The 26,738-nt window shown below is 42.7% G+C and overlaps 1 protein-coding gene across 1 annotated transcript; it reads left to right on the top strand.

The window, feature by feature from the left end:
- The first annotated feature begins 131 nt into the window (after window positions 1-131).
- Window positions 132-25,816, top strand: KDM4A (lysine demethylase 4A). The gene is made up of 22 exons (XM_075759622.1): window positions 132-284; window positions 603-755; window positions 984-1,159; window positions 2,226-2,340; window positions 3,195-3,388; window positions 4,836-4,885; window positions 5,367-5,470; window positions 6,508-6,645; window positions 7,573-7,823; window positions 8,595-8,785; window positions 10,088-10,440; window positions 12,260-12,380; window positions 13,000-13,178; window positions 15,301-15,505; window positions 15,785-15,861; window positions 16,603-16,658; window positions 17,606-17,714; window positions 18,697-18,885; window positions 19,556-19,726; window positions 20,225-20,344; window positions 20,985-21,077; window positions 22,072-25,816. Exons 2-22 carry the CDS (start codon window positions 618-620, stop codon window positions 22,210-22,212), a joined length of 3,171 nt encoding a protein of 1,056 aa, XP_075615737.1. The 5' UTR covers window positions 132-284; window positions 603-617; the 3' UTR covers window positions 22,213-25,816.
- The last annotated feature ends 922 nt before the right edge of the window (window positions 25,817-26,738 follow it).

Below are 26,738 nucleotides of genomic sequence, written 5' to 3'. Positions count from 1 at the left end.
CCCGGCCTCCTGATTCGCTGGCCCGCTCCGGCCGGCCGTCGAATTTCTATTGGCTGTGAAGCGGGAGCGAGCAGCGATTGGCTGCGGCGGCGGAGGCGGGGCGGGCGGTGGAGGGGAAGGGGGCGGGCCGGGGCGGCAGGGCGGGGCTCGGGCGGTGGGGAACGGCCGCGGTGGCGTCGGCGGCCTGCCGGACTCATTGGGCGCGTGGTGCGGAGGGATACGGCGGCCGGGCGTTGGAGCGGGGGGAGGGCTGAGGCGGCGAAGAAGAGGGACGCCCTGCTGACGTGAGCACGCCGGGCGGGGACTCGAACCCCTCCGCGTCGGAACGGGCTCGCCCCGGCTGGGGGGGGGGGGGGGGGCGTGAATCGGTGGCGTTCTCCGCCGTGAGGAGGAAAGAGAGCCGTGGTCCTGACGGGCAGGCGCCCTTCGCCAATGGGGAGGCAGGGCTGGTGCGGACCCCGCGGAGATTGGCCGGCGGGCGGAGTGGGAGGGGCGTGCGCGCGCGGCGGCTGCTCCCGGAGCGGTGGGGCGGGGCGGCGTGGGGGAGGGGTGCGCGGGGTGACCCGCCCCCCCCCCTCCATACCCCCCCCGCCTCCGTGCAGGGCCGCCCCGGCAACATGGCCTCGGAGCTGGAGAGCCTCAACCCCAGCGCGCGGATCATGACCTTCCGCCCCACCATGGAGCAGTTCCGGGACTTCAGCCGGTACATCGCCTACGTGGAGTCGCAGGGCGCCCACCGCGCCGGGCTGGCCAAGGTGCGACACCCCCACCCTCCTCCCGGGCAGAGGCCGCGCACCGGGTTCGGCCTTCGTCCGCCCGGCGGAGCCCGGCCGCCTCCGCCCTTTGTTTACCCCGCCGCGCCGGTGGGGCGGGCGTGCCCCGGCCGGGGGGTTCAGCCCGACTTCCCCAACTTTGATGCTTTCCCCCGGCAGCGGCCGGGCCGGTGTGCTCGGCGGTTAACGGGCGTGTTTTGCTTCCTGCAGATAGTTCCTCCGAAGGAGTGGAAGCCGCGGCGGTGCTACGATGACATCGACGAGCTCGTCATCCCAGCGCCCATCCAGCAGGTGGTGACGGGGCAGTCCGGCCTCTTCACGCAGTACAACATCCAGAAGAAGGCCATGACAGTCCGCGAGTTCAGGAGAATCGCCAACAGCGACAAGTACGTCCGCACCCGCGTCTCCGTGCAAATAGTTACCGCGGGAGTTCCTGTTGCCCGACTTCCCCGGGGCCAGGTCCTCGCCACAGACCGGTCCCGGTCAGAGGCGTGAACGTGACACCCTGGGTGATGAGGTGTGCCTGTAAAACTGGCTGTGGGGACAGGGACGTTTGTCACTTGTGTCATTTGGCAAGAGGATACATAGCGCCGGCAGAACTTTTTGTTTCTGCTGTGGACTCCTGTCTGTTTGTCCCCACTAGCTAGACCATTAAAATTTTTACTGAGTAGTAGAGAAAAGAATATTCTTGACATGAAAAAGGACAGAGAAAAGATCACTTTAAAAGGAGTAAGCAAAACAGCCTTAGAAATTGCTGTTTGGAAATGGCATTGGAATTGCCGGCTGCACTCTGTCCACTAAAGCTTATTTTGTCTTGCAAGAGCAGTACATGTCAGATATCGTAGGATTCTGTTTCTCAAATACAATAATTTACCGAAAATTACTCTGTAATGCTGCATATGTAATTGTCTGGAATATGCATGTGCACACGCGTGTTAAATAGATGTTAGAGTTTTGAACCCTCAGTGCTGCACAAAGAGGCCAGTATATAGTTAGCAGGGAATGGACATCAAGAGCAGATATTTTTTTGGTAAACTGAGTGTGCTTCACCAGTTTGCTAGCAGGTGAGTCTGGAGGTGTTTGTTACTTCTACAGCGGCAGAAGACTTTGGGTTTAGTTTGGTTGGGTTTTCTTCAAGTTGTTCTTTGTATTATTTCTGGTTTTGACTACAACTGGAAAGTGAAGTTGTTCTGACCCAAGAGAAGTGCACAAAGCAAAAATGAAAGTAAACTGAGAAATGGAGAAAGTAATTTTCTTCCTGATCCTTTATTCCCACGTCTCACAGGAACAGAGCTGTGGCTTTCTGACTGCTGTTCTGGGAGACAGGGGTCTGGCTGATAACATGCGTTTGGTGTCTTTATCGTAGCTTTCAATTCTTTCAGTGGCAGAGAGCGTTGGTTTAGACTCGTCAAGTATCAGACTGTGACGTCTTTAGTATCTTTCTTTGTCCAGGTACTGCACACCCCGCTACACGGACTTTGAAGACCTTGAACGAAAATACTGGAAGAACCTTACATTCAATGCCCCTATCTATGGTGCTGATGTTAATGGCACGCTTTACGACAAGGTAAGAAAACTGTTTTGGTTTTCAAGTAATGGTTGTCCTTGTATATTGCATTCCATAAATACTAATGTAGCATTTGACTCTTCCAGAAAGAGTTAATGATAGACTTAGCAGAGTTCCAGCTTCTGGAGTAGGCAGGAACACAATAAACGATATGTTTATAACATACTCTCCATTTAAGCCAGATAGTTAAGGAAGGCTAATAGAGGTAACGTTCTAAGGGACCTCTGTTAGCGCCTCAGTGTACTACAGATTAGTTCAAGAACGCAAAAACTGCTGTTGCGTAAGTGTTGCTTTTACGGTGCTTTGTCCTGAAAGGCGTATGAGAGTTCAGGTGTTGATCAGTGAACGTGTACTGCTTTGGTATACACTAGTGCCTGTATTTTTGTGCGACAGCTCTGTAGTCGTTATGTGTTAGGATGATGAACATTAGAAAAGGGTATGCATTCTGCTTGCTAGTCTCCTCAATTATGATGATTTACTCATCTTTTAAAAGATGTTTGGAAAGAAAAGTGGTTTTGTTCAAGAGGGTTCAGTCTGCCATCTTTTAAATAGCACATGAGCTCAGGCTCACGGTATTGTTCTCTGCTCTGTAAAGTCTGTAGCTTCATGATTATTTCTCCTTCCTAATCATGATGTTGGCTGATAACTTTTTTCTTTTCTCATAAAGGTGGCTGTATGTAAGCTAACACCATCCAAAACTTTGTTTTGGGTGGATTAGGTAATGGTTTGAGCTGTGCCGGTAGATGATTTGTCTTGATGTACTGTTTCACAAGTGTCTGGTAGCTTTTGCAACTGTCGTCTTGGTTGTGTGGTTCTTTATAATGCTTGTTTAACACGAGGCTTGTGTTTTGCAGCATGTGGACGCGTGGAATATTGGCAGATTGAACACGATCCTGGATATTGTGGAGAATGAAAGCGGCATAACCATTGAAGGAGTGAATACTCCTTACCTATATTTTGGCATGTGGAAAACTTCCTTTGCTTGGCATACCGAGGACATGGATCTCTACAGTATTAATTACTTGCATTTTGGGGAACCCAAGTCATGGTAAGATTTTTCTAGGGAAGCTTCTAGATGCAGAAAAACAATACCATAAAATATTGGAGTCAAAGTTGTGAAGTTAAGAGAGTTGACTACAGGAATTACCATCCCTCTGATCTTTCACTGGAGTAGCATCTGATGACAAGAACACTAGAAACCTGTAAGGAGCTGCACAGCAGTGCGTGTCCTCAGTAGCATTTGTTTCATCACCTTCTAGAAAGTCCATTTGCTGTCCTGATGTAAAGAGTTCTTCAGAATGACAATGTAAGGTGGACGGTCTCTGCTGCGATAGGGCTAGAGCTTGGAACACTTGCTTATGATTTTCTGAGACTCTAAAATGACCGTACAGAGGTAATATGTCTGTTGACACGCAGGCACTAGGGGAAGAGGCAATTTTTAACAGACTTTGAAATGTAGCTCTTTATCGTAGATCCAGAAGCAGGCTAGTGGATCTTGCCGAGTGGTTCATCCAGTGCCTGAGCTTTCGTGATTGTTTTTAAGGGAGGCTCCCGAATTTTTCTGTAGCATGGGTTGCATTTTAAGAGTGAATCATTCCCTTCTGTTCACAAATAAATTTCTCAAGCAACTTCAACAATTGTTTCCATGGCAGTTTTGTTGGAAACTAGTATTTTTGGCTGCCTTTTAATACAACTTTGAAGTCAAAAATTATAGCTAGCACCATGTGACCAGTGAACAACCCCATGCAGTGGCAACAGCATGGGAACGTGAAACAGAATAGTTCAGTCAGATAAACCATTTGGCCATTTCTTCTTTTACAGTAGTACGTGGCAGAAGTTAACTTTGCCGATACCTTAGTCTGATTTATTTAACAAGGAACACTATCAAGAATATAGCACACTATTCCAGAGTGAAAGCAAACTAACCAGGAGTTCTGTGGTGCCCATAAAAAGGTGTGTCCAGAGAGAGAGAACCGTAGCGCTAAAGATCATACAGGAAGTTGTGCACATGTTAAGGATGTGACATTGCGTCTGACTTACCTCTTTCAGCTGCTCAGACTAAGATGAGACTGATTCCATTTTCTCTCTTGCTCTGTGTTCTTCCTTGCACTGAGTATACTAGCAATTACACGGCTGTGACCTGAGTCAGGTTGGGAAGTGCTCTTCGCTTTCTTGCATTTCATGTTTTCCTGCACAGATCTGTGAATGAAATGCATCAGACTTTTTAGTTCCTTGACTACTTAAGCAAAAGTCAACAGAGAAGATGGTCAGCTTTTGGCTCTTGATTTTTTTTTTTTTCTTGGGATAGAGCAGTTAAAAGTCCTTGATAAAGATTTTTAGCTTTATATCATCAAACTTTGAAAGAGACAGTGCAGAGATGGAGGATTTTTTTTTTTTTAATAATTCATACCCTGATGCCTGTTGATGATTTTCAGTCAAACTTTGAGATTTTGTCATGTCACTTGAACTTAACAGACTTCTTGTTGTGACTGTAGGTACTCTATCCCTCCAGAGCATGGGAAGCGACTGGAGAGACTCGCAAAAGGTAATTGGGCAATTCATGTCCTGCTTTTTGCAGAAGGTGGGATGGTCTGCAGTAACTTTTAAAGTACAACATGCCTGTAACGTTCAGGCTGGCACGACTGAACTGATAGTTTGCCGTTTAGAATATAGATTATGTTACTTCTGTTTGTTTGTTTATAGTATACACACAAGAGAAATGTTGTATTAGGAATAATGCAGTTGTGGTCTGTCTAACTTTTAATGAGAAAATCCTTAACTACTGATTATTAGAACTGGAAGATTATAGCTGAGGGAAGATCCTTCTAAGTATGGTCTTTTTTAAGCTCTTTCAAACTGAGATATGTTAAAGATAAATCTCCAGGAGTTTTCCTTTTTCTTCATAACGCAAGCTAGCACACTTCAAATAAGGTGGTCCATACTTGTAGGCCTAGGGAAAATTACTGAAAAATCAATTTAATTCACAACGGAACGGTAACATCTTTCCTTGCCTTTATTTTAAACAGGTTTCTTTCCAGGAAGTGCCCAAAGCTGTGAAGCGTTTCTTCGTCACAAGATGACCCTCATCTCTCCATCAATTCTAAAGAAATACGGCATCCCATTTGATAAGGTGTGTAAAAGTAATCCAGCTCAGTCAGGAGATTCACACAGCCCTGTCTCATCTCCAACAACAACCAATAGCAGATGCGTAGAGAGGAAAACAGGAACAGGGAGGGTATAAGGCAATCCTTTCTCACTGTCCCTCCATTTATCCCGCAGTTGGGGTCTGAAAGAGTTTGAGACAGAAAAATCTGTCAGGGACTATTAAAACAAAGGCTCTGTATTCTGTGATATATGTTTTTTTTTTTTTAACTTAAAACTATACACAACATTCTATGTTAGATTAACTTCACTGCTTAGCTGTGTATTCGGTGAAGAGAGATTGTTCTTTTTTTTTTTTTCCAGACTCATTCCCTCCTAATTTTGTTGTGATCCGCTTCCTCAATAGAAAATATGACTTGTTTCCTATTAATTCTTTTTCATTATATTAATAACTTTTTATAGATGTCCTTACTTTCTCAGGTGATAACCTGCCATGCACACACTGATGATCTAGTTTTTGAGTCCTTATTCAGAAGTACTGTCACATCCGCACGGGCAGCTGAAGGATTTTGTTGTCATGAATCTTTGTTAGACAGTGGGGAAATGTTGAAGGGCAGCAGTGGAAGGCTGACTGAGAGCTGTACTTGAATATGAACAGCAAAAGAAAACAATAGTGAATTTCCAAGTCATGTGCGGATGGAAGTTTTACTTGGCCTTAGATACTCTTCAGCCAAACCTGTAGCTGATACAGATGAGTATCTTTATGGCCTTCAGATAGTGTGTCACAGAGTATTTCATATGTATAACCACTTCTGTGCTATTTTGACCAGTTGTGTTTTAGTAAAAATTGAGCATTGCTTTCCAGTGAAAGATACTTAACGTAAGTAGGAGAACAGTGAAGATAAATATCAAGTCTATCCGTTGGCAGCAAGTCACTCCAACAACCATCTGCGGTTGGGGGTTTCAGATACACTGCATGAGGGCTCCAGGACCTCCTTTTATTCAGACCCGCCAAGTAGACTCTTAGGTTGTGAATAACAATATGATGTCTCATTTGTCTTCTAGGTGACACAGGAGGCTGGAGAGTTCATGATAACCTTTCCTTATAGCTATCATGCTGGCTTTAATCATGGCTTTAACTGTGCCGAATCTACCAACTTCGCTACTCTTCGGTGGATTGAGTACGGAAAGCAGTCTGTACTGGTAAGTGGTCTGTTGCCATCCTATTGCGTACAAATAACCTGAACGCAGTGTCTAATGCTCTGCTGCTCATTAAGACCCCAATGTTTGTTCTGAGGGAGTGAATTCAGTGCTTTGTCCATTTAAGATGCAATCCTTGCTTTCTGATATGGTAACAATCTCCAGTCAGCCTCCTGTTTCGCATCCTTGTTTCAACTATGGATAGCACATAACATGGTTTTTAGCTTTGTGTAGATCAAGTGAGGCTTCAAAGAAAAGCAGAGGACTGGTGGTCTTTCCAAAGATGTAAGGGTGTGCTTGGTGGTCAGGACTCAATGGTATTTTGTCTGATATTTTAACCATTATTTATTGACCATTTAGCCTAGAATTATGACTTTGGTAACTTAAGTTACTAATCAAAATAAGTATCTTGGCTGAACCTTTAGACTGGATAGTGTTATATCCCTGTAGAGATGCCTTATGAACATGGATTATGTTTGAAAAGTTAACATTGAAGTGAATGCTTTGAAGCACTAGTTGTAACTATGTCCAGATGAGGGGAATCTCTACTGCTCTGGGTAGGCCCAGAGTCTGTATGGCTCCAACTTCTTCGTTTTAGTCTCTGGTTTTGCTGACTGTCTGTGACCTCATTTTAAAAGAGTCAGCTTCTACCAGCAGCTCTGTAATTAGGCTGGTGAGCTTTCTTTCTTAGTTATTGTGATAACATCTGGTTTTCTGTTTCGTCGTTTTCTGGCTTTTCTGCCCAGTTTTTAGTAACTTAATATACGCCCTTTTGACTTCCTGGGAAAGAGTCTTGAGAGTTCTGAGGCTCAATTATGTGTAACTGTGGGAATGTTTTCTTCAGTTAAGCTCCTGAAAGCCAAGTTATATAGAAATGCAGAGTAGAATTGTTGAGTATGTGGCCTTACTTGAATATTTTTGTGACTTTAGTGCTCATGTCGGAAGGATATGGTGAAGATCTCCATGGACGTGTTTGTGAGGAAGTACCAACCAGATCGTTACAAGCTTTGGAAAGCCGGGAAGGACGTGACTGTCATTGACCATGCTCTGCCAACCCCAGAGGCAGCAGAGTTCCTTAAAGGGGATCTCATGCAAAAAGTCAAGAATGGGAAACAGTGTGCTGAGGAAATGGAAACAGGAGACACATGTAAAGAGGAGGTGGATGGGGATGAGACAAAAAGGTAGTGCTTTATATAGTCCTCTGCTTTTCTGTTGGATTATTAGGAATTGGACCCAGCTGCCACTGAATGTTTGCCATTCTGATAGAACAACAGCAGTCAGCGTTGGCAGTAGTCTGTTTTCTTGGAAATAGGGTTTACTCTTAATTATTTTTACTATTTGAATCCACATTGATGATGGTCTGTGGTAGTTAGGAAATGCACCAGCTTGGAAGGTAGTTCTTCAACTTCGGGCAGGCGTCCAAAGCCTGGATTGGAAATGTGCACCATATACTTGGAGGCCAGAAGAAAAAGGGGTTGCGTTGGGATCATGGGACAGTACTTGCAAGCAAATTCCAGTACTATCAGTGCTGCAAGCTGCAGCATCAGTGTGCAGTTCCTAGCTGCTGAAGATGGACAGGTTAATCATCTTATATTTTGCAGTTAAATCTTTCAGCCAGTGTCAGCTGCTATTCCTAAAGCTGGATTTTGTGGTGGTTTTCCTGTTGGGTTTTGTTTGGTTTGGGTTTTTTTGTTGTTGTTTAAGGTAAAGAATGTCCCACTAGAACATAGCTGCCTAATACATGATTAACAGATGCTGAGGAGCCATCCCTAAAGGGACTCTGCTTCCCTAAAGGCAATGAAAACACTTCAGAATAATTTGGAAACTATTTGGCTTGCCAGATGCTCTCTCATAAAACACTGATCCAAACCAGGCTGTATTTTGTGCCTCCAGGCACAAATTTAACAAGCTTACGTGTTTGGTAACCTGACATACGGATTTGTCTTCTGCAGCATTCCCAAGCATCGCATAGGAACAAAAAGGCACAGGGTCTGCCTGGAAGTGCCTCAGGAGGTGAGTGAGAGCGAGGCCTTCCCCAAGGAGGAGCTGAGCTCCACACAGTATGAAGCGGACATGGCAGAGCCTCGTGAGGGACCTGCAAGTGAACTTCCACAGCAAGGTGAACAAGGGCTCAAGCTTCCAGGTAACTGTGTGTCAAGCTTTATCCTGGTACGAGGGCACAGGATATTATTCTTCAGGGAGAGAAGCTGCTAGAGCTGATTCTGGAGCAGTCTCTCATATGATGCTAGTCAGTAGCATGTTATTGTGGCCAAAAAAGCAGACACTAGTTTGTCAGAGCCGTGGTAAGCACTTCAGAAATTTCCTGTGATGAGACTTGAGATATTACCATTTGACTTTTTTTCAAGGCCAGAGAGCGCACCTAGAACAATTTTACGTTGTGCCCTTTAGTTAGTTTTGTCTGACATTTGTGCCGTTAGTTTGACTAAATGAAATAACCACAGCTGAAATTGTTAGCTTTTGTGGCCTATCTTTGGATAACTCCCTAGAGAGAATTATATAAAAAAAACATTGGGGCAGAGCAGAGATCTAGCAGTTCATCCTGTAGCTACTTCAATGATTGACTGACCAGGTAGGTCACGCGGATGTTGCCTTTCAGCTGAATTCAAAGGAACAGGTAGTTTTGCATGAGACTTGCTTAAGAAGTGGGTGTTTCTAGCTTCTGATTTTTGCTCTTTTTATTTTGTCTGCCTGCATACAGAAATGTATTGGATGTCTCAGTAGTCTAAGGTCCTCTGTGTCCCTGTTGTGTAGTGTGACCTGTTTATAGAAATTGCTTAGTAAAAACATACGCACGCTTCCTAGTAGTGTGGGTTTGGTATGCTGTATAGATGTTTTATTTATAATTTTTGTGATCTAGACTGGAGGAAAATTAATGTGGCTTGTCATGGGTCAGTTACCCTTGCTCTTATGGGAGGAGCAAGGGGCCTATGCAACAATATAAGAACAAGGCAAACATTGGTGATGCCTCTCTCTAGTATTCTGTTTTCCAGCCCTTTGCAGCTTGTATTTAATAATGTTTTATTGGTTTCTGGGTTTTTATTTTTCTTATATTAAGTCTTCCATGAATGCTTGTAACCTCTTACCCACAGCATCATGTGGCCAGGAGTTGGGCTGTTCAGCTACGCTGTATAAAGGATCATCTCTGTTTATTTTGAACTCACAGTATGCTAGTTTTGTTTGATATACCCTAGTTCTTGTACTGGAAGAGGCAAGGAGCAGATGCTTTTATTCTCTTTCTTCCTCTCTCTCTCAGCCACCCATGAGTTTATAGGTATTTGAATTGATGATCTGCTCTTTACATGACTTAATGTCACTTTTTTGTGTGTAGTAGTTTGCTTTCCTGTTTGGCTTTGTGCAGATGGCTGCACAAGTATTCTCTCTGCTGCCCAGGCTTTAGAAAAAGTCAGTATATCCTTTCTTCTAGATCGTGTGGACTCGGCCAAATTTGAAGAACTGAAAACAGTGAAGCTTGAGGAGGAAGAGCAAGAAGCAGCTGCATTGGATCTCTCCATTTCACATGCTTCAAATTCCACTTCGGTTTTGATGACTTCGAAGCAGGGCACAACTTCCAGCGCGCAGCCCAGCTCGCCTGCATATTCTGGTTCTTCAGACTCTGAGTCGACTGATTTGTTGGCAAAACGAACTCTTCCTGGGCCAGCTGGGGTGCTTACAGTCCATAGCTATGCTAAAGGGGATGCCAGCGGATCTGACAACGAACAGACTTCAGGAAAGAAAGCCAGTGCCACCGCCAGTGTGAATGAACAAGAACTAGCAGAGGTATGAATGGCAAGAGTACCGAAAGCTTAAGGGCTGTATTACATGGTCATGGATTTCCTATGACAAAACTTCCTATCTGTGCAGATTACGTTTTTGTTCCATTGCTGTTTGCATAGCAGGTTGCTTAGTTGTTAATGTGTTTTTTACTAATTATGGGTTTTGCTAAACAAACGAGAATTAAGATGAAAGTCTTATACTCTTCACTCTTCTAGAGAACAAGGAGATCCCTTGTTTTGAGAGCTTTTCTAAATAATTTAACTGCTTTAAGGGAGAAGGTAGTTTGTTGGTTTTGACGTGATAGTGTTACAGGCTGATTCAGGTCCTTTTATAGTAATAGACACCTACTTGTACCTAAAATGAATCTAGTTCAATCCTGTCTTTATTATGAGCACATTAATACATTTGAGGGATTTTTTTTAATATAAAATTGCATATATGTGTACATCTGTGTGTTTCCCCTTTAAAAATAAAGTAATAGTAGAACAAAAATTTTTGGGAGAATATAAATCCTAGTGTTTAAGAATTGTCAATGAATGTTTTATTAGATAACCCAAGATAAGATTGTAATAGTTAAAATCTTACCTGGTGGTGTCTTTTCAAATTATTTTGTTTCCCTCTTTAAATCTGTGTTTAGAGAGTGAGAGGCTGATAATGATAATGTCTTTGAAGTTCAGGAATTACAGAAACAGAACAGCAAATGTGCAAATCTGTTGATAATTAAGCTGAAACTGAGAAAGAGTTCTCATGGATATTTAAACTAAAGAAATTGTGTTGCTGATACTAATGTCTCTGCTACATACTCCATACATGGAAAAGGTGAAATTTTGAATGGGTGTAGATCATTTTCCCCATATGGTGTATTTTGAAACAATTTTTCCATCAGATGGTAACTGGGAGTGCTAATTTCCATTTGAATAAAAGCCTTTCTGTTTCTTAGACGTCTTATATCCAACTCTGTGTAGGAGATCAGAGATAATGATTGTTACACTCTCTTCTGGCTTCTGTTATGAAAAGAAGAGATTTAAAAAGATGTGAGATGCATTTAATCTAAGATTTACTTGTGCTCTTAGAGGAAAAACAGATTAAAAAAAAAGAGGGTTCTTATCTACTGAGAGACTTCCTGGGCTGTTAAAATTGTTGCCTTTATTGCCTTGCTTGTCAGGTTAGCAGTAGTTTTGTCAGTGTGTCACTTGGTTTTTACGTAAGGAGGAGGAAATAACTACTGTTGTAGTCTTCTTCTTCCAGTCTGTCTGGAAAGATGTCAATGCACGTGATAAGCAGAGGGGGGGGGAAGTTTCCTTAGTTTAAAATAAGCCAGTTAGTTTGAGATGCCAATGAAATCTGTAAACTTTTAAAATTATTATTATTAATAATATTTATTATTATTATTTGTTATTATTTCTTAAATTTTGAATTTTTAAGTTGAATTAGAAACAGGATTTCTGCAGAATGCATGAGACGTCTTATCATGGCTCTTCTACGTTGAACCATTCAACTTGCCTTTCTTCATTTCCATCTTTTACACAATTCTTATATAAACAGACTTGCATGAAAAGCTATGCTGGGACCTGTCAAAAGTCTCTATTCTAACAGCTCGACAGAGCTAGTACAGCTCTATCTCATTTTCCCTAGCAAAAGTGCTGCAAGCTTTTCTTTCAAAAACTCAGCTAGTTTAGAGCTGAAGTTAGTTTGTTAGATTAGAAATAAAATCATGGAAGCACGTGCATTTTGTGGAGGCTTTTTTAAAAATAAGTTCCTTTAAAAATAAAGTCAAAAGGACATGTGCTAATTAACTGCTGAATTGCTTCTCCTTGTTCAGGTAGCAAAGGAGTACATAAGATCAATGAAGGAGAGTAAGAAGTCCAAGGGTCGTCGCCAGCCGTTGAGCAAGCTCCCACGCCATCACCCACTCTTGGTTAAAGACTGCACTAGTGATGATGGTAAGTAAGCCTTGTGCTCTTTGGGAAACTGTAGAGAGGGTCTCAGCTTCTGTGGGCAGTGTGGGGTATTGCATTAAGTAAGTGGTGATAAACAGGAGTCAGCAAGTGACACCTCTGCATTCTAGACAAGGTGCACTTTTTTTTTTGTGTGTCTGTCACAAAAGTTTGCATCATTAAACTTCTCTCTTGAATCTCTTCTTTCCTGTTCCATTCTTTGGAAAGTCACAGCTCTGGAAGGAAAATTAAACCAGTACCAGAGACTGTTGCATAATTGTTTCTGCCTTGGAGCATTCCAGTAATTGATGTAAATATTCATGATTTTTAAAAAAAAAAAAAAAAACAAAACAAAACACCAGATTCTTTGGCTGACAGCCTTAGTCTTGATGTAGTTTGGAGCTGGTGCTGTTCTCACCCAATATCTTGTGTCTGCACGGATGCTTGATTAATAGAAGCCCCTTAAAAAGGACACCAAGTTACTGGTTCCCATCACTCTTCTGTCAACTTTATTTCTGGCAGTCTTTCTTTCATCTCTGTTCATAACTTCTTGCCTTAGTTTCATTTGCAAGAAGAGTATCTATAAAGGACACATAATCACTAAGTTAATGCTCTCTTACTGCAGAGGCATCAGAGCAACTAACTCCTGAAGAAGAGGCTGAGGAGACAGAAGCATGGGCCAAGCCACTTAGCCAGCTGTGGCAGAATCGGCCACCAAATTTTGAGGCTGAAAAGGAATACAATCGGACCATGGCTCAGCAGTCTCCTTACTGTGCTGTTTGTATGCTCTTCCAGACGTACCAGGTACGTAGACCAAGTCTGTTAATGTTGTCATAGAGATAACTGAATAGGTTGCGGCTGGGATGCATAGTTTTAAAAATGTTGTTTTGTATGTTGCCAGTTAACAAAAGCTGTATTGGTGTTGCAGTCTTCCCAAGGAATTGTTCCAGGAGAGCACCAGTTGTTCCAGTGAAACTCACCACACTGGTGACGGCCTGCCTGTGGGTTCCCAGGGGCTCGCTCAGCTGTTCAGCAGAAGCTTTTGTGTTCTGTAGCTTTTGCTCAAACCACGGAAAGGAGCTTGAATGTTGCTGGAGCTGACCATAAAAATCCCATTTCTCTTTTCCAGACTGATACCTTCACTTCTATGCTTTTTCAAAAAACTTTAGGGTTGTGTTTGTGGATGGCATAGATGGAAAGCTGTTTTCTTGGAGTATATCCATATTGACAAAAGCTACGGCATGCGAAAACATGCTTTAACCAAGTGTGGCTGTAGCAATGCATAGCTTGGGATGGGCTGCAGAACCCCTCTGACATGGTGACTAAATGCTTAGGCAGGAGTCCCACGCTGAATTTTTTTGTTGTACCTAAGCTAAGTAATTCCAAGGTAGCTTGAATAGTTGTCTGATTGCACGTTCGACCTGGAGATAGTTTGTCCCTTCCCATATGCTAAGCATTTTTGATTCATTTGAGATCACTGTATGATTATGATGGCACTAGAAACATGTTCACAACTGTTTTGGAAATAAAGACCTCAAATTTTTGTGAGGGTTTATGTTGTATATAATTCCTAATTTCTATGAAAACCATAGATGATAGTTTCTGTTCAACCTTGCTATTTCTGAGAGCAGGTTCTTATTAGGATTGGAAATTCTATATAGAGCTGCATAGTACATGGATTTCTCTGGTGCTGACAGTATATAAACAGTTTGAGGATGGCTTAAGTTCTTTAGCTTCTTCTTTAGTTCTAAATGCTATTAAGCAGAAAATTCTAGCTTCAGGTTTTCAAATGTCAGTCTACACTAGGCAGTGAGGCAGAAACTCCTCCAAAATTTGAGCTGTGGTTAGGGTCTTTGTTCCAACTTCAGAAAGTCTGTAGCAAGTCTGGGAACTCACTTCAGTTACCCATTCAAATAAAAAATTGGCACAAAATGCCAGACAAATGCTCACTTTTCCTTTGTGAATATGAAAAATATCTAGCTGCTTGGAAAAAAAATCCTTTTTTCAACTTTGAGATAGATTTGCCTCAATCATTTAGTCTTTTGCTTGACGTGCGATGTTCGGTGTAAATCAGTAAGTTTTACAGAATCTGAATAAACAAGACTTGTTGAAAACACGTCAGTTCCCTTCCAACTGTGATCCTTACCTGAACTTTTTTTTTTCCCCTACGTTTTGAGGCACTGTAGGAGGGACAGTGCAGCTTCATTCTGCCACTGCAATTTCTGCTAATAATATTTTTAAAAGATTAGACAAGCTACTTTTGTGGTGGCCTATGAGGTACAAAAGATGATTTGAAACGTTTCTTCAGAGAGAAAGATTGATTTCTATTTAGCTGTTAAGAAGAGTAACTTGAATGGAAGCATATCTCTGTAAACTTTACATGTAATTGCTGTTTGGTGTGACGTTGATTTAGATGGATAAATTACAAAAGATTGGCCTGAAATTCTCCTGAGCTTTATCTGGGAAACTGCATTTTTAGTTTGTTTATTTCCAAGGAACAGATTTGTTTCAAAGCCCATTAGACTTGTTCAGCATTACACTGGGGGGGGGGAGGATTGCAGTACTATCTGTTTGCGTGATGATAATCCTCCCATACTGAGGTGAGATAAAAGTACAATGTTAGACAGCAGTATTATGATCCTCTGTATGAAGGGGTGGGAGGGTGCAGCAGAGATATTGCCTATCTCTTGTCAGAAGAGATGCAGTTTGTGTACATTGTTGCTCATTAGAAGGATGCAGTTCAGACCTTAGCCGCAGTAGCTGAGGATTTTATAAACTAACTGTATTTTCACCTAACGTACTAACTCTTAATCTTTCAGCACCTTAATTTCTTTAAACTGGATTTATGTATGGAATAATGGGTGAGGAAAGATGATGTGAGACAGTTTTACTTGTAAAACTTAAATTCCCTGTCTATCCCTTACAGGCAGAGTGTGGAGGCAACAGTCAAAACTCTGGAGTAACTCCAGCTGCTGTGGATGGGAAGATCCGAACCAAACCCCTGATTCCTGAAATGTGCTTTACTACAACTGGCTGCAGCACTGACCTCAATCTTTCAACCCCCTACTTAGAGGAAGATGGAACCAGCATCCTCATCACCTGCAAGAACTGCCATGTCTGTGTTCATGCAAGTGAGTGAGTCTAGACTTAACCGTAAACTCTGGCGTTCTCTGTAGTAAGTCTGTACATCATAGCAAGTCTCGATCAGTCTGATTAATGTACAAATAGACCAAGTTCAGCCCTTGTCTGAATGGTGTATACATGAGTGCTGGCCATTGAAATACAGACTTTGCTGCATGGATAACTTGAAATATACAGCATCATCCTTAGGCTCGTGGATTTCAATTTCTGCTTTGCTTCTGGGCCCTAGGGGAATGGGTCTGAGTTTAAGTGAGATGTGTCTGTTCTAGGTTGTTATGGTGTATCCCCTGACAAGGCCACTGAAGACTGGATGTGCTCCAGGTGTACAGAAAATGCCTTAGAAGAGGTAAAGTTTCTCTTAAGATTCTCACAGCTAGAATCTGGTACATCTGGGAATCTTGCTGCAAAGTTAATTTCCGTAGTGGTTTGGGGTTTTTTTTTATTATTCCCTCCTGTGAAAAGAAGGCAATTTAGAGAATGCTTAGGAGCCAGTCTGTTGTATTTTGGCACTTTTTAAGCCATAGTGATATAATTCTTTTACCTAGTGCAAAGCTGCTGAGCTCACTTGAGTCATAGAGATGTTCTGCATGAATGTGGGAATAGCTTCATTGTCTGTTTTGTAGCTACTATTTCTAAATCAGAGAGTAACTTCTGTTAGTAACTAGGGAGATGTGCACATGTGAAGATGGCAAGAAGGATGGGATTCCCTCAGAAAGCTAAATAGGCTCTAGATCAGCAGAATGGGTCAACCTTTCAAATTGTGTTTGTTTGTGTTTGTTCCAGATCCTTTTACACATTCTCAATTGATAGAGGGTATTGTGGTTGTAAAAGGAACCTGTAAAGAGTGAGTTGAACAAGTCTTCAGTGGAAGGTCTGCTTGCCTTCAGCAGACTTGGAGTCTGCATTTGTTGCCTTAAGGGCAGCAGCTTTTGAGAGCTGAAGGGCTGATCTGTACAAGGCGGTTAGCTCTCTTCTGACAGTGAAACCATTTTCTTGCTCTGGACGTGTATTTTGAGGAGGAAGTCCTGAAGTAAGTGTACTGCTCTGGACTTCACTCCTTCAGCTAATGCTTTCTTCCTTGTGCCAGGACTGCTGTTTGTGTTCATTACGTGGAGGAGCACTGCAGAGAGCCAATGATGACAAGTGAGTGTTCTAGCTTTTTTGGTCTTAGGAACTGAACTTCTCCCTTAAGTAGCTGAGCATAAGCTAGTAAAGCCAATGTCCGTGTTTGGTGTAAGGGAGTGACCAACACCACCTTTCACACCTTGTGTTACTGGGGGGCTATGGTAAAGTGTGTTCATTGTCTTCACATGCAGCAGTCATCATCCCTTCAGGTAATACCTCACTCATTCTGTTGACAGCAGTTAATTGCTTTGCATTTTATACTGCAGAGGTGTAATGTGCAGAGGTATAACGTACCACATAAAAATAAGATTCCTGATGAGATAACATCTCTCAGTACCTTCTCACAGAGGATTTTGATTTCTCCATGTAATGTGCGGTGGTGATGGAGACAAAGAACAACCGTAGCTTTAAGTAGCACAACATATTGAAATTCAGGATACCTCTGCAGCGAGTATACTGCGTACAACTGCCTGTCTTGTGTCCTTTAGTGTGGTGGATCATCTGAAGTTATTTCATGCAAAATAGCACTGGGACAGACTTGTAGCACCATGGAGTAACTGAAACTTGGCCTCAAAATTTTGTGGATGCCATGTGGAGCCTCAACCTCTTGTTCACAGTCTCAAAAGTAATTCAGTAGGGACTGAGCAGTTGCTATCGGACAGGTTTGTGAAGGAATAAACCTATTAGGCAGGCTTTTAATGCAGGTATTGCAGCCAGCACAAGGCATGTTAAATTGCTCTCCTGTTAAGCCTGTTAGGAGTAGATTGGAAGTATGAAGAAGTCTTGGTTTTACCCCATATGTGCGGTGTTACTAGCAATAGGAAGATTATACTGCTAGTTCTCAGAGACTGTTTATTGTGATTTATATGGCAATCTTCAACAGAACTGTATTTACTTAAACTCCAAAGTCTCCTCTGTCAGCCTAATGCATATTAATTTATTTTTCCCCTCTTCTGTCCTGACAGGTGGGTTCATGTGATGTGTGCTGTCGCTGTACTGGAGGCAAAATTTGTGAACATTGCAGAGCGGAGTCCTGTAGATGTTGGCAAAATCCCCCTGCAGCGTTTCAGACTGGTAAGAATCACCTGTGCTTCACTGGTGAGGTTTTAAAGTGTCTCGCCAGTCTGTTCAGAATCTGGAAGACTTTGCTTATCCCTCTAACCCCAAGTTATCTTCTCTCTGGACTGAAAAATTTAATCCGCTCTTTTCTTTGTATGGGAAATGGCATTTGTCCCTGTTGCCATTTTTTGAACCTTTCTAATACATGCTTATTCAGATGACGAGCAAGCAAGGGGGGCACAGTTTTACGTATGTAGCAAATTACATTTATGCAGTGGTGTAATGGTGATATTTGATTTGTTTTCCTAATCCCTAGTATTTGACTTGCTTTATTGACTGCTGTTGAGCACTGAGATGCTTCAGGATATGCAAGATATTTGTATAATGAGTGGATGTCTTCAGCAAGAAAACAACTGTACTAAACTCTTCTAACAGCTCAGTCTTGAGGCGAAAATGATTTTAACTGCTTTCCAAATGCTAATGCATTACAGATAACATTATTTTCTCACAACACCCCATTAGGTCTGACCAAAGTGTAGTTAGGTCACTCATAGTAGTGATAGAATTTTAACTGTTACTTCCGTGGTTTGGTTTGTTGGGGTGGTTTTTTTTTTGATCTCTGGTCTTTGCCCATTATTCTGACCTTGTTGCTCTTTGTGTAATTTAATAACCAAGTGCTGAAAGGCTTGGTTGACTTCTGAGCATTGTAGACTGATTTAATCCAAGGTCTCCTGTTGTTGGCATCCTTGAGTGGTATGCTTTGTGCCTGTTGAGCTGGTAGATATCTAATGTACATTCTTCATCTGTGGGATTACGCTAAATTTATGGATTATTGCCTTGTCATAAACTAGAACTGGTAGCCTTTTGCTTCTTTTTAATCAGAAAGTAGCAGTGCTCTCACAGAGAGTAAATAGCACAGTATCAGGCACTTAGTGCTGGCCCTTTGTATGGGGTAAAAGCTAGTGCCAACCAATAACCGTTAGTTTCCTGCCCACAGAAATGCATCTTCTGCAAGAAAAGAAGAAAGAGAATTGCAGGTTGCTGTGTGCAGTGCTCACATGGTCGATGTCCCACATCCTTTCATGTCAGCTGTGCCCAAGCAGCAGGAGTCATGATGCAGCCTGATGACTGGCCATTTGTTGTCTTCATTACCTGCTTCAGGCATAAGATTCCATCTCAGGCAGAGGTGAGTAGGTGTGGGACTCCCAGGATTTGAACTGCAGATTCTTGGAGTGACTGAAAAGTTTGTCTCTTTCAGAACATTCAGTATAATCTAATGGTGTTGGTCTTGGACTCTGATCTCAACCTTGCTGCTGAGTGACCTTAGTCAGGTCCTTCGTTCTATTTTGGTTTGCAGCCCAGAAGGACTGAGAGTATTGCATCCTTCCTGTGGCTGTTGTAATGAGGAATAACAGTGGATTTTATGCTGTGAAATTTAATATTCAGGAGTTAGCGCTGGGACTCCAGCAGGCTGCATGAGTGGTCATAGAATTTAATGTTTAAGTGATTGATTGATTAATTTGTAAAGTTCCCATGTAACGCTTTTAGCCATCAAAACCACAACAGTCTATTAGACAATATTTACTGTAAAGGCCTTGCATTGCTCTGAAGAATGAGAGTTTAATTTACTGAGCAAATTAACAACAGCTGCATCTAATAGATCAGGTTTTAAGCAGTTGAAATACCAAAGACAGAAGTTTTCTAAAAATGCACCTGATGGTGTCTTGAGTAGAGTTACTTACCTCATTTTGCTGCTTTATCTGCCAGCACTGCAGCTACAGTCCTCAGCACGTTCTTTATTGAGTCATTGTGTAAAAAGTGATTTTTTTTTTATTATTTTTTTCCCCCCTTCTCAGCGAGCTAAGGCTGCACTCCAGGATCTGTCACCTGGACAGATAGTCATCAGCAAGCACAAGAATGGCCGCTTCTATCAATGTGAAGTGGTCAGCCTTGCAAAGGAGACTTTCTACGAGGTCAACTTCGATGATGGTTCCTTCAGTGATAACCTGTATCCAGAAGACATTGTGGTACGTTCTGCAATGGGGATCTGGCTCCGGTAGAGGGCACATGGTGCGAGTCAATTCTTGCTGCTGCAGAGCAGACACACCAGGGGATTCGGTAATTGTTCCAACCCTAGGTCACATTGTGGCTGAGATGTGCTGCAAGATGCCTTAGGGGTGTTACATGAGACTCACTTAACTGAGGGCACATAGGAACAGGTGTAGCAGGGAGTGCAGCAGATCTTTGGCTCCTTAGCAGTGGTGGGTCTGAAGGAAAACTTGGTGATACTTGCATACCATTCCTGCATGAAATACTTTGAAGTTGGGCCCACTGTTGGGATTTAAATACAGATGACATAGATGGATGTCGCTCAGCCTAGCTCTCCATCCCTAAAATGGAGTAATTGTTGGGGTGGTGTGCAGTGTGACTGGGATGGACTCCCTGGTGGTTTGCTGAGTCCTCACAAAAGGAGGCTGCTTATACCCTTCTCCATGTCTCTCCCACCTTCCTCCTTCATGCTGTAGAGTCGAGACTGTCTTCAGTTAGGTCCCCCTGCTGAAGATGAAGTTGTGCAGGTGAGATGGACGGATGGACAGGTTTATGGAGCCAAGTTTGTTGCATCACATGCCATCCAGATGTACCAGGTACAGAACTGTCGTCTGAAAATTCATCATTCATAACAAACTGATTATGTTAACAGAGCTGTTCTTAAAGCCAGCAGAGCTATAGAGGACTCATGCTTAAACACTTCAGCGGAAGTTACTCAGTGTTGTTAGCAATGCCAGATGCTGGTAACAGTTGGTGGCGTTAAGAGCAAAGTGATTGCTTGCAGCTCTACTTATATCTGGCCTCCTTCTTGAAAGTGTCAGCTTCTGAAGAATTGTTGGTCTGCAGTTCTTCAGCAGACTCTGTTCCTGTAGCTTGAACTACTTAAAATAAGTTTGGTTTTGCTTTTCTCTGTTTAGTCAGAGTGCGTCATGCCTTGCACACTTCCAAAAGGATGAATGTCCAGGCCACTTTAAAGTGACCAGCCAGACTGTCTTGTCAGGTGTTACAAGAATATCCCAAAACTTGCTGGGCTACTTTTAATGTCCTGGGATTGGTGAGGTTTTGGTCAAAGTCTGTTGCAGTGTGCATACCTGCATGTGTATCTTACAAAATGCAAGTGGTAGAAGATTATTTCATGAGAGGCCTTTGTGGGGAGGAGAAGGCAAGTTCTGGGTAGCTGTGGGAGGGTTCTAACTTCTGAGACTTTTGGCAGAACAACTTCGGGTTTTCTTCTAGGTGGAATTTGAGGATGGGTCACAGCTGATGGTGAAAAGGGATGATGTGTATACTCTTGAAGAGGAGCTTCCTAAGAGAGTGAAGTCAAGGCTGGTAGGTAACCAGGGTGCAAACTTCTACTAAAGAAACTCATTTAACTTAATTTGTCCTGCAGGCTGAGTGCATGGCAGCAGCAGATTACAATCTGATGCTCTCCTCCATCATTGTGAAGCTGGGTAGTTGATGAGGCTACAAAAGCAAAGTTCTGTCTCTCTCTGGAAAGACTTTAGTTCTTCTGCAGAGATGGGAGTTTATAGCATAGAGTCGCTCTTTGAGACAGCCTGTTAATTCCCTTTCCTGCCTGCATTCGTAGGTTTCGTTGTCTGTTCCCATCGCAAAGAATGGGCAAGTTCCTACACTTACCCTTTGTTCTGAAAAGCCCTTAGTAGTTCAAGAGAACTAGCCATTTTTTAAAATTGTAAGATAATTCAGGTGGGAAAGGAGCTCTGCAGGTCTGTGCTCCAGTCACCTGTTCAAAGCGGGGGTAACTTTGAAGGCAGGCAGGGTTGCTCAGGGCTCTTTCCAGTCAAGTTTTGATTATCTCCAGGGATAGATATCCCACAGCCCTTTTGGCTCCCTGTTGTGTTGCTTTATGCCTTCCGCTGTAAAAACCGTAACTATGGACAGCATGCTATGGTGTTGGCGAGCACACAGGATGTTGGAGGTTTAAGAAAGAATGTATCATAGCTGAATCCTGTGACCAGGTGTTTAAACATAGCATAAGGCACAAAATGTACAAGACTGCTTGAAAGTTGGAACAGATGAGGGTGTTTATTCCTTTAAGAAAGTGATTGTGAACTTAAATTAGCTACACAGTTGAATTTGAAACCTGTGATTCTTTAGATCTCTTATTATAGTTCACTTAAAGTTATCCCCATGCTTTTAAATCTAGTTTCTTAAATATTTTTCTTCTTGTGTTTGGTCAGTTTTTGAAGAAGGCTGAATGTTCCCAAGTGTCCTGGCTTGGTTCTTTCTTACATGCAGTAGGAGGATGTGGAGGCAGGGATTTGATCTGTGTTCTGGTAACTAATTCTGGTTTTTTTCTTAGTCAATAGCTTCAGATATGCGCTTCACAGAGATCTTCGCAGAGAAGGAGGTCAGGCAAGAGAGGAAGAGACAAAGAGTGATCAATTCACGCTACCGTGAAGATTACATTGAACCTGCATTGTACCGGGCCATCATGGAGTAAGCGCTGCCTGTGGCAGAGGAAGAAGATGCCCGCCTCCCCCAAGGATTTAAACGCTCCAGTACAACAGGCCATATTTGGATGCTTCGAATCCAGGGTTTTTTTGTTTTGTTTTTTTTAAGGAAGCTAAAAAGCTGATGCTCTGCAGTAGCTGAAAGGCAGCTGTTGGATAGTGAAACAGATCCCATTTGCTGAAGCTGATGCCTGCAGACTCCTGGTCTGAAGTTGGGTCCTTACTGAATAAGCCGGCTTGGGGGTGTCGCTTTCATCTCGTCAAGCAGTCTTGCTTTTTCTATTAGAGACAATTTTGACAGGTGGCAAACTCTTACGGGAGTTGTAGCCAGGAATCTTGGCAGCTGCAGAATAGTATGGTCTATTGTTTTAAATGAATAATGTTCCTGATTTTGGGAGTCTCCCTGGTGACCACACCTGGGCTTGAGCAGGCAGTATTACTGGTGCTTGAATTTGAACCTCTTTTTATATTTATATCCATCTTTCTGTCACAAGCACCTTCAGTCTCTTGTTTCTCAGCACCTCCTTTCTGAGGGTTGAGCTGTAGGCTGTTCAGATCCAAGCAGACAGGAGGTGCTTGTGTGAACAGGTGAAATGTGAAATTGAATCCTATAGGACAAATTATTTAACCCTCCATTTAATATTTTTGTTCTGATACTTGTTTTGACTTACTCTAATCCTAAGTTTAACTGTAATAGTATGTGCCTCAGAATCAATGAAATCTGTCTGGAGCCCTGCGCAGTGCAGCCTTCTAACAAGAATAAGGATTCAGCTCCCAATAGACATTCAGCTCCCAAAGAGTTTCTTTTGAGTTTCTCCCAGCCCTCTTTAAGGCAATAATAACCAAAGGGACAGAGTCCTGACTCGCCCTTTGTGAAATCCAAGCATCACAGTATTGGGGATGACAGGGCAGGGGTATCTGAAGCAGTGCAGTACGTCTTCTGTGGCAGCACTGTCTGTCATGTGGCTGCAGGCTTTTGCTTACAACAGCTAATACTGGGTCTGAGACAGATAAAGCACGCACTGAACTGTATGTATTACTGAAAGGCTGTGCAATGCTTTTCTGAAGCAGGAGTGCTGCTGTGTTGCTGTCTGGCAAAGGTTACCACAGCGTTTTTATAGAGTATTAGTAGGGCACATCTCAGTTGTGTTGGAGAGAACTTGCTACCCCAGCAATAGGAAGCTGAGTTAAGCTGGGGAGTAGGTGTACCTGGAAGTTGTGCCAACTTGCTCCTAGTAATTTAAGCATTAACACACCACAGTAGGAGTCGTGTAAATATGTGTTCCTTTCCCATTGTGTAGGAAAGGGATTTTAGGATGTGGAGCAGATTGGCCACCTTCTTTTTGCATGGAATGATGGGGTGACTTTTCCTGCTGGAGAAAATTATGGTTCCATGTTCTCCAGAACAGTTAAAGAGGAGAATTTTCTAGTGAAACAGACCTAATGCATCCCTGCTTCTATAGGGACGTGGCAATGTGTCTGCAAAGTCTGGATTTGTAACTCTTTTTTTCCTTTTGTTACATAGGAACGCTATAAACCAAACTCTTCTGAAACCCCAGTGCATCAATTTGTGATTAGCAATAAAATGTAGTATTGTGTAGTGATACAACTCTTGATCAGAAAAGAAATAAACTACAACTTTTATAAAGAAAATCTTACTTAGCCCTACATTTTTATAGGGTCAGGAGGCTGATACAAATAGCAAAGATTTGCACAAGCACTATTTTGCATAGAGGTATTCTGTCCCATTTTTGTGGTGGGATACCTCATTCATCAGTATTGGAAGGCTTAAACAGATTCTGAAAGGAAATAGCACCTTTCCTTTGTGGTGGTGTTTTTGGGTTTTTATTTGTTTGGGTTGGTTTTTCTTCTTTTCCGCATGTCCAAAACTCCTGGTCTCAGGGTATTAAATCGCTTTCTGATGAATGGGATAGTTGGCTTGATAAAACCAGGATCTGTTAAGACTGAAGTCTAGTAGCTGCAGTTACTCTGGTCTAGACAACGGGAATGAAATCGCCCTTTGACATCTTAGCTTGTACGTAAGCCTCTCTGAAGTGATGTGCTGTGAGCAAACGTGGAGAAGAGCTGGCAGGGCTTTAACAAACTTGCCTCTGTTCTGTCAGCATATCTTAAGATTTGGTATTAGCTTCTTGTAGGCTGAACACTACCTGTACATTACTGAAAAACATACTCTTCGTATCATCAGCCATTCTCCCTCCAGAGAAAATGTGCCTGTGTTCAGGCTTTCTTCCCAAACTGCCATATAACTTAAATGCACCTTTTAGGTGCCATGAGCTACTTGTGCTGCAAAACACCTGGCTCAACAGCTTTGTCCTAAAATGATGACCTAGTACGAAACAGCTGGATTTGCAGTGTTGTGGTTGAACTGCAGCAGGTTTTGCCATCCACCTCTAACAGTATTGAGTGACTTTCAAGAGTTCCTGTGCCTAGTATTTGTTCTGGAAGAGGAGCTTTGTTTTGCTGCGTTTTCTGTGGGCTCCAGATTTGCTCTTGTCAGTTGGCTGCACTGTGTTAGAAACCGCTGCCATCCTGCACTCTTGAGACAAAGGGCCTTCTCATTTTTCCTGTCAGTTCTTGTGCTGCATGGCTCAAATGTGAGCAGTGATTGAACTGCATTTTAGCCTCTCTCCGTGAATTTAAAATTGGTGACCCTAATGTTTGAAGGGTCTGTATTATTTGACTCCGCAACAACAGTTGGGTTTATGGCTTGAAGTATAACAGGCAGCAATAAAAGCTCTTTACAGAGTAGCTGTCTCGAAGGTACATATGCTTTCCATTACCTGTACTTTGATCTTGACTGATAATAATTTTCTCCAGTGGTTCGTTTTTGGAAGTGTATCTATCCCTGTTACAGCATCATTCAAGTGAGGGCAAGGTGCTGTCAGCGTATCAGCTAGGCAGGTGCTTCTTGAATGTGTTCAGTAGGAGGTCACGCTCAATACGTCCCACGGAAGCTCTGACGGCCCTTCCTTAGGTCCATTGCATGTGATGCTGCAGGCAGTAGACCTCCTCACTTCACTTTTCATGAAGCTTCCATCTGTGACTGGTTCAGGTTGGACCCATAAAAAGCATTTTTAGTATAAACAAAGAGTGGCTTGCTCTTGATTCAGGATGAGCTTGGCAAGCCAGTGATTACTTTTTATAAGGTTTAAAAAGGTGACTGTATTCTTTGTAAAGCACCTGATTGCAGTAGTGTTTCTGCCTGTGGCTGGACTTCTGGGAGACCTCTTTTCTCCGTCAGCAGACCCCTCAGATGACCAGAGACAGTACCATCAGTAGGAGGACCCATTCTCCTTGCTCCTTCTCTCTCTTCCCAGTGTTTTGAGCTGGGTTTAATTGATTCTGCACTGTTTGAGGAGCATAGCCACATATCCCAAGGCTTCCCATGCATCTCTGTTCTTCCGTTCTGTAACTGGGCTCCTGTTGTCTGACATGTCTGCAGTTGTGCTTGGTTGGTTGTTTTTTTAGTTGGGTTTTTTTTTAAATGCAAACATGGGATGAAATCAAGACTCCGGTAGCCTGTATATTGTTTTCAATTTGATCAAGTAATAAATCTAATTTCAAAATGGACAATCTGTAGACTAATTTAAGAACCAAAGAAATGTAACTTGGAAATTCTCATCATGCTTCTAACTCTTCTATTAGCGTTACTCCTTTCTGATACCCATCTCCTTAAGGTGTCTTTCAGAGACGCTAAGCGGAGTTCTGTTATTTAAGGACTCGGTCCAGCATGGCTGTTCAATTAGAATAGGGGCAGAGCTGCAGATTTGTCTTTCCTCATTGAGGTACAGACCTGCAGTAACAGCTGAGTTGCCTTAGGTTCCCTCAGTAGCTGAAGAGTGGCAGTGCCAGAAGAGGAGTCATCAGAAAATCTTAACCTGCCTGCGGAGTCGGACAACTCTGTTCTTTACTTCGGTGTTGACTCTTGAATTTCGCAGTGCTGGTTAAGACTTGCTGAACTGGCAGTCAGGGAGAGGAGATTCTTCTACCTTAGCTCAGGGATTTTTGTTACTGATACACCAAATGACCTTGAGTAAATTGCTTATTCGTTGTATTATTACTTTGGCCCATATCTTTGGAGCCTAAATTGCCAGGTATTCCTGGGGCCAGCTTTTGTAGTTGGGGAAAATGTTAACATCTCCTTTTCCCTGACAAATTTGTAGACATTGCACAAACCTTGAAGTTTGTGCACTTAGGTTAAAGTGTGCAGTATTTTAGGTTCAACATGAACAATGTAAGGTATTGCTAAAGGTCAAAATAAGCCTTTTTCCTCTTTTCCCATAATCATTTTTCATTTCTTTGCATTGCTGTTAGAGCTGTTCAGCAGCTCTAGGTTTCTCCCTCAGATGAGTGAAGAATGCAGCACTTCAGGTGGGGTGAGCGTGTTGTTGCTTGGCTCCAGTAATGAGCATAGCTGAGAGCGTGTATCAGGAGTTTCCTTTGACCGCACCAGAATTGTCTACAGAGGAATGGGAAATGTTGATCTGATGCTATC

The sequence above is a fragment of the Balearica regulorum genome, chromosome 8 (assembly GCF_011004875.1).
Source record: "Balearica regulorum gibbericeps isolate bBalReg1 chromosome 8, bBalReg1.pri, whole genome shotgun sequence".
Classification (NCBI taxonomy): domain Eukaryota; kingdom Metazoa; phylum Chordata; class Aves; order Gruiformes; family Gruidae; genus Balearica; species Balearica regulorum.
The sequence above is the reverse complement of the archived record's forward strand: the minus strand, read 5'-3'. Positions and strand labels throughout refer to the sequence as shown.

What these genes read in the sequence shown, in the direction of transcription:
- KDM4A (XM_075759622.1), top strand. Translation starts at nt 618, where the DNA reads ATGGCCTCGGAGCTGGAGAGCCTCAACCCCAGCGCGCGGATCATGACC. An exon ending in TTTGGGGAACCCAAGTCATG is followed by an intron (nt 3,389 to 4,835) that starts GTAAGATTTTTC and finishes TTGTGACTGTAG; the next exon opens with GTACTCTATCCCTCCAGAGC. An exon ending in TGCTCTTCCAGACGTACCAG is followed by an intron (nt 13,179 to 15,300) that starts GTACGTAGACCA and finishes TATCCCTTACAG; the next exon opens with GCAGAGTGTGGAGGCAACAG.